An 8,133-nucleotide genomic window follows, 5' to 3' on the forward strand; every position below is an offset into this window, starting at 1 on the left:
GGGGGGGAGGGGGTACGACAACTGAGGTCTTAATTCAAGTACAAGAGATCCACCCAAAGTAAAAGTGATTGCTTTATAGAAATACATATGAAAGGTTTGCCTAGTGAAGACTGTACATTTATCTTAAAATGAATATAAAGATCTAATCAGAAAATCTCATTTCTTAAAGACAAAGACACAGACAACCAGGTGGTTGCACAGGGTGAACAAAGACCTCTTTCAATGCTAAAGAGCAAAATGTCATTTTTGAGGTCAAAAAGGTCGTTTTTCTTGGCAGATTTAGGCAGTACTTGTTTTACCATTTTCACTTCAATATTCTATAATTTTCTTGAAGCAGTGCAACTAACTTACTTCTTAATTTTTTCTAAAGAACATCCATTCCCATCTTGACTCTTCACAAACACATGAGGATTTTGAGGCTGTAAACCTTTATGAACACAGAAACCCTGAATTTTATCCTGAGGTGCAGGATTGGGGATATAAACTGACAACCTTGTAGTTAGCAGTCCATTAAAGTGTCAAAGATGGATACCTTTTATTTTTAAGGTTTGTGTGTGTGTATGCATGCATCACAAACCTCAATTTACTCAGGTTTAATTTTCCTGAAAATACCTTTATATTTGTGATTTTTATCTGTCTTTACTATACCGCTTTTTATCCTTTCTATTTTGGGAATAAGTTTTTGCTTTTCATAAGATAGTTCACCAGATTACTGCTGCTATTAGGTGCAGTCATATAGGGATTCACATTCAGAGGGAGAGTGTTAGGCCAGGTTGTCTGGAGAAACAAATCCAGTGGCACTCATCGAGATATAAAAAAGAGCTCTATATCAAGAAGTATTTATATATCAAGAAGGCATCCTAGCCCCATCCAGCTCCAGTGACACAGAAAAGTGAACTGAACCAGGAAGCAGGAAGATTATAGGCCACTCGGTGCAGTTAAGAGGATTCAAGGTCAGTGGAAACATGACAGGGCACTGGAAGGCAGCTCTCAGGGTCCGGTGACCCACAGGGGGCCATGCTTAAAGGAGGCAGGCAGTGTTCCAACAGATTGGAAGGCTGGAGGGTGGAAAGAACAGTTCCCAGAGATCCTCACACCTGTACAAAAGGCCACACCCAAAGGCACCATCAAGCAAGCTACTGCTTGATTGACAGATTTCATTCCACACCTAGAGCCATGAGTGGTCTAGTTGGCATAATCCCTAACCACCAGAGACCCCTCTGTATAACAGAATAAAACACGGCTTGATCCTGCGTTTATTATATTTGAGTCCACTCCTTGAGTGCAGCCATCTCCTTGAGTCTTCCTCTTTGTCTCAGACCAAGCATGATGTCCTTTTCCGGGGAATGGTGTCTCCTGATAACATATCCAACGTAAGTGATAAAGTCTGGCCATACTTTCAATGAGCATTTTGGCTGTATTTCCTCTAAGAAAGATTTGCTTGTTCTTCTGGCCAACTAAAGCCAATCCAAACTCACTACACCATCAAGTCGATTTCGACTCATGGCAACCCTAGGGGAGAGATTAGCTTGCCCTTTGGCTGTATACTTCTATGGAGCAGAGAGCCTACCTTTGTCCCTCAGTGGCTGGTGAGTTTGAACAGCTTACCTTGCAATCTACTATACCACCAGGGTAATTTCCACATTCTTCAACACCTTAATTCAAAAGCACCAATTCTTCAGCTTTCCTCATTCAGTACCTAGCTTTCACATTCATGAGGCAATTGTCCTGGTGGTTCTGTTGGCTTAGCATTGGACTGCAAATCACGAAGTCAGATGTTCAAACACACAAGTTGCTTTTTGGGATAAAGTTGAGGCTATTTACTTCCATAATGATTTACAGCCTGTATAGCTTTCCTATGAGTAGAAATTGACTTGAGGGTAGTGGGCTTGCTTTTGGGCCCGGCTCATCAGTCGACAGGGGGCTTCTTGTTTTCTAAAGCTTTAGGTGGGCTCTTGCAGCAGATTTGCACAGTACACTAATACATTTCATTTTTTTGACTTACTGCTTCCACGAGCAATGATGGCGGGTCAAAGAAAAACAACAAAAAATCCTTGACTTCAATCTTTTGGAAAAATATCGTGATATTTATAATGATGTGATGATTTTCTCCTCTTGATGCGGAGGTACGATCCATACTGTAAGCTGTAGTCTTTGATCTTAGTCTTTCCTTTCTTCTTCACTCTCAGCAAGCAACGTTGTGTCATTTGTGTACTAGAAGTTGCTAATGATGCTCTTCTTCATTATTCCAGCTTTTCAGATTATTTGTTCAACTTTTGTGGTGAAAAGATCCAAATTGGACACACACCTTTCCTGATTTTCGTACACACAGTACCTCTTTGTTCTGCTCCAAGTTTCTCATGAGCACAACTAAGTGTTCTGGAACTTCCAGTCCTTTTATGACCCATGTAGTCTAATGCTTTTACATAGGCAAGAGAACACAGGTTAACATTTGTGCTTCCTGCTTCCAAATCCCCGATGCCAGTAAAGGTATCACTTGTACCAGGCACTCGTCTGAAGCCAGCCAGAGTTTCTGGCAGTTCCCTGTCAATGCACTGCTGCAACCACTCTTTAACACCTTCAATAACATTTTGTTTGCATTTCATACGATACCAATCAATTATTTTCCAATTTATGTTGGGTGAATTTTCTTCAGAACTGGCACAAATTTGAAAGACAGCTACTCGAAGAATCCGCAATGATAGCTGTCTTTCAAATTTCTTGGCATATAAGAGTGAATAGCCAACCTACAGCACTGCACCTGTTTGAATGAAGCATCATACTTTGGTTTAAAAAATTTTTTAATACCTTCATCTTAAACTACACTCAAGTAGCTATGGTCTGTTTTGCTGTCAGTCCCTGAACTTGTTTGCACCAATACTGAGCCTTTCCATCTTTCCAGAGCTGTTATCTGTTTGACTTCTGTGTATTCCATCCAGGGAAATAATTGCTGTTTATATCTTACTGAAACAGGAGATTTTCAATGAATACACTGTTAGTCTTGCAAAATTCTATCACGTGATCTCTGGTGACATTTTAACAATATATACACTTTCCAGTCACCAAGCCAAGCCTTCTTGTTTCAACTTTCCCAATACAATCAGTTCTATTGATTCCAGATGGAAAAGTTCAGTAGAATTCAATTTCTTCATCACTGACTTTAGTGCAGCACAAATTTGAAACTGGCATTAACTGGTCTACCTTGTAGGCACAGAGATACTACCCTATCACCAAGAGCATCACATGTCAGCATACACCTTAAAGTGTTCCTTTCTGACAAGGGATGAGAAGCCATTCATTTCCAATATGTCATTTCTAGCACAGCTGACCGACCATATGCTTGTCTGAATCAACATGGCCAATACTACTTCATATTGGTAATGCCTAGATGTTGATCTTTATGCATCATATTTCACTTCCTATAAAACCCATCTTTCTTAGATCCGTACATACTGCATACATTCCACTTATAATTATTAATAGATGGTTGTAGCTGTTCCTTCTCAGGTTGAGTTATGCCACATTACTAGACACTGGCTCAGAACTTTACACCATCTAAATCACTAAGGCAGTCTACTTTGAGAAAGCCGCACTTCCCCTGTCACAGTTTTTTTGGCCTTCCAACCTGAAGAGCTCATCTCTTGGCACTAGATCAGGCAATGTGTCATTCCTATTTATACGATTTCAAATTCTTTCAGAAGTACATCACCAGATCGTTCTTCCTATTCTGTCTTAAGACGATTAGACACACTACTACACATACCACCAAGGGTAGCTCTGATGGCATACGAAAGACCATTGGCATAGCTTCTAGTATCACAACACACAAGCCACCACAGTATACCAAGTGACAGAGTAGGCCATGGTGATTTTTAATAAAAGAAGAAAATTTTCATTTCTAATCTAGATACTAGAAATCAAAGGCATTATCAAATGCCTACAAGATCCTAGAAAAGGTAATTAAAGGAATGGTGCGAAAATACTTGCAAAACTGCTACCACTGGTAGTCAACAAAGAGTTAATAAAAGCAAATGATGTAATCACTATTTCCTCGTCAGATAAACTTAGAACACTGAAAACTCCAGCTAATAAACTGCATTCCAGCAGTCTTGCGTGGCTAATACATATAAAGTCTACTGCATCAAGGTTTGGGAAAATGACCTTAAAATTAACATGCCAAAAGATCAACAAGCTAGTTTGTTGATCTTACACTCCTAAAATAAATAAATCACCTTTTAATTTTATTGGTTCTGTTTTCTATTTGCTATTTCATTTACCGTATATACTCGAGTATAAGCAGACTCGAATATCAGCCGAGGGACCTAATTTTACCACAAAAAATGCACTAAAAAACTTGGCTTATACGGTAACTCTCTACAATTTATCTCCATTCTAATTTATGACTTTACTTCTGGTCTCTTTCAGCTCAGTTTGCTCTTTTGTACTTCTTCAAGATGTAGCATAGTTTGAAATCTTCTTCTTCCTTAATCTAAGGGCTTAACAAGTTTCCCTCTGCAGCACTGCCTTTGCTATATCCCTTTAAGTTTTGCTATATTGTGTTTTTATTTTCTATTAACTCTAAATTTCATTTTCTAATTTTCCCTGTGATTTCGTATTTGTAGTAATGGTTAAGAGTATGTTATATTTAAGAATCTTAGTTTTTATGTCTAGTTTTATGCCACTGTGAATGAAGATACTTTGTATTATTTAAATCTTTTTACACGAACTAAGATTTGCTTTGTCACCTAACAAATGGTCCAGTCCAGGGGTCCACATACTTTTGGGTCAAAAGAGCAATCCGGTCACTCTCAACAATTTAAAAATTATTCAAGAACCACAAATATGTTTTTACAAACAAATGAAATCATTACTATCTGAATAATATCCTTTAAAATGAATGAAAATGTGGCAGTTTTATTTTCATTTACTTCAGACACATGTACATACTGAAAGAGACACACATGGCTCACAAGGCCATTTGTCACCCCCTGGTCTAGCCCGAAGAATTATCCACTGCACCGGAAAAGAATGTGTACTGTGCTGTTATTGCGTGGAATGTTCTGTTAGGTATGGTTGGCTTATAGTGTTAGTCAAGTTCTTTATTTTCTTGCTGATCTTCTGTTTAGATCATCTACTGCCTATTGAAATCAGCGTACTGAACTGAAGTATCCAATTACAATCGGAAAGTTGCCTCTTTTTCCTTTGAGTCTGTCAATATTTGTTTCATAAATTTTTAAATGGAGAGAAAATGTTTTGAGAAACGATGTACAAATGCGCTTTACACAACTGATGTGTGTATGGATTGGGATAACAGTTGTATGAACCCCTAATAAAATGTTAAAAAAGAAAAAGAAAAAAAAAAAGAAAGAAAATGGAGAAAAAAAATTTGGGGATGCTTGTTAAAGTATATGCATTTATAATTGATAATTCAGGCTACGTGACTCTTTTATCATTATATAATATATTTCTCTGGGTCTTAAAAAGATTCAGGCTTAAAGTCGATTTGGCCTTCTCTAATCAAGCTTCTTTGATCACTAAGAGCTGCTATAACTTCACGATCACTAAGGGTCCATCACAAAACAAATAATGGGTGAGAGCACAGTCTAACTGTGCACAACAATACTCCAAACTCAGAGCTGAACTTGACATGTTGACAGATTTCAGGAAAAAAGTAAACTTCCAGCAGAAAGAGGGTTTTGATGTTGGAAGCTACACCGGCAGTTCTTGCATTAGGAAGCACTGTGTGGGGGAGGTTTCTACACTGCTATCCAGCTCTGGTGGTACAGTTGTTTGTGTATTAAGGGCACTGCCTCAGAGCCAGCAGCTCGAAAATCACCAGCCCAGCTGGGGTGGTGAAAGATGATATGCTATACTCCCATGAAGATTTGGAGTCTTGGAAATCCACATGGCGGTCCTACAGAATTGCTATGGAATTGATTGTATGCCAATGAGTCTGAGTTCAAATCTAGGGGTATCTGACAAAAGAGAAGGAGTAACAGGGCTCCACAGCCTCGCTCAAGTCCTCAGACTCCTATCTGTTGAAATTAGTAGACTTCCATAGAACACCAATCCAAAGGGTTTCTACATTTCTAAAAAGCTTGAAAAGTAGCTTTTGACAATATCTTCAGACCACTCTAAATTAAGTTCTGTGTAACAATTACTCTGTATGTAAATTCCATAGTAATGCTAAATACTAATGACTATCTTTCTTGGAATTTTATTTATAAAGATGTTAAGCAAAAGGGCAAGTAAATGACTTACCCAAGGTCAGAGATATGAGGAGGTAGAACTTGGAATCCAGCCCAGGCCTTCAGACATTTATGGGCCCAAGTGCCCTTTTAACATAACACAATCCAGTGTGTTTGAAAAGGGTAGGGGAAGAGGTGGTGGGGAAGAGAATGTTCAACGAGGAATAGAAAGAGTAAAAAAATTAACCAAACGCCTAGCTCAATACTGGAATATATTAGGGGACTCAATTTAAACCTGATTATATTCCTTTCCTCGGTGGCGTACTGGTTACGAGTTAGGCTGCTAACCACAAGGTACACAAGTGAAAACGGAGAAAAAGATTTTCTACTCCCAAAAGACTTCACTGTCTTGGAAACCCACAGGGGCAGTTCTATCCTGCCCTAAAGGGTCCAGTCGACTTGAGTTTGGGTTTTGGTTAGCATCATTATTAGGAATTGTGTGTTTGTGGTTTTTTTGGGTGGGGGTGGGAGCAGTTCTCTTATAAACAATAACAATAGGCATGTGGTAAATATTAGTTAAGAGAAGCATATAAAATAGGTAAAAAGAGAAAAATGGAAGAGCATAAAGAATGGTTATGAGCTAGTTGCTCAGTTGTCTTATTCTTATCTGCATTCAGGGCAAAATGCTACATCTATTGACTGCCTCAACACAGGTGATCTAACATAGACGTCTACACAGATGCTTGCTAGAGGTAACCACGTCTTTCCTCTATAATCTAAAAACTACTGTCTTTTTGGTTCTTCCTCATTTAAGTAAAAAGAACACTTAAGACAACATGCTGAAAAAGTTGGCACACTTGTGAGCTTAATCTTAAGTACAAAATCCTTGAACTTACTGCCAGGAGGCACTCAGCCATTCACATTATTTACTTAGCCACCTATCAAGGTTACCATCATCCTCAGTTCAGACTACGTAAGATTAACTTACTTCAGTAAATCTGCTGATAAAGACTTTGCAACTGAGTTGATTTAGTAAAAATCTTTCCCCTCTAAACAAACCAAATCCACCGACGTGTGTCCATTTCAACTCAGAGCAACTCCAGAGGACAGAGTAACTGCCCTTTTGTGAGTTTCCGAGACTAAGTCTTTACAGAAGTAAAGGCTTCATCTTTTTCCATGGAGTATGAGTGGCTTCGAATTGCTTGTCTTGCAGTTAGCAGGCTAGCATATAAACCCACTACACCAGGATGTATTTCTACAATTACCTGTGGAAAAGAAACTAATAAATAAAGCTACAGCTGCTGTGAGCCAGGGAGTCAAAGGCTGGCCTTCCTTTAGTTACCAGCTAGAACCATAAGCAAATCACACTGGATCACAGTAAATCAAATCCATGAGGGCACACTGCCTACAGCAAGCAGTGACATATATCAAGACTACTGCCCACAAATGAAAAGTCACTACATGAAAATTCTATAATTTAGGCTTTTCATTTCAAGGTCAGTACCAGGTGAGTAACAACAGCTGGAAAAGAGAAAACCACCACCAATCAACACGTATTACCTGTTTGTTAATGTTGGCTCCTGCTTGGATCAACCACATTAGACAGTGAGGATGTCCTCCAAAAGCTGCGATGTGGGCTGGCGTCTGGGCGTACCGAGTGGTGGAGACATTTAGAGTGGCCCCAGCTCTCACCAACTCTATTAAGCACTCCAGCTTCAAAAACAACAGGAATCAGAATGAAACACAAGCATACATGTCAGCATCGTATCAGACCTGGGTATTATAAGACAATCTAAATTCTAAAATGACAATAAATGACATCTGGGATAACAGATTTTTTTCCTTTGTTTTCAAGAGAACAAATAAGTCTTATTCCAATTTAACTCAAGTTCTTAAACACATTTTCTTTTTAATTGGCATACAGGAATAGGAGAAACTAAAAAAA

The 8,133-nt window shown here is 38.7% G+C and overlaps 1 protein-coding gene across 2 annotated transcripts in view; it reads right to left on the reverse strand.

Annotated features, from left to right (window-relative positions):
- Window positions 1-8,025, reverse strand: part of ANKRD10 (ankyrin repeat domain 10) — a 31,590-nt gene extending 23,565 nt beyond the window's left edge. The window contains exon 1 of one of the 2 annotated variants that reach the window (XM_013005085.2): window positions 7,749-7,979. In XM_013005085.2, coding sequence (XP_012860539.2) covers window positions 7,749-7,787 — 39 coding nt within the window. In that variant the 5' untranslated portion in view covers window positions 7,788-7,979. Of the gene's footprint in view, window positions 1-7,748 lie in introns of both variants that reach the window. The other variant, XM_045283981.1, reaches the window with a different exon arrangement.
- Between the last annotated feature and the right edge of the window lie 108 nt (window positions 8,026-8,133).

Source organism: Echinops telfairi, unplaced genomic scaffold (assembly GCF_000313985.2).
Source record: "Echinops telfairi isolate 266 unplaced genomic scaffold, ASM31398v2 ScPeMD7_7467;HRSCAF=8505_1, whole genome shotgun sequence".
NCBI lineage: Eukaryota > Metazoa > Chordata > Mammalia > Afrosoricida > Tenrecidae > Echinops > Echinops telfairi.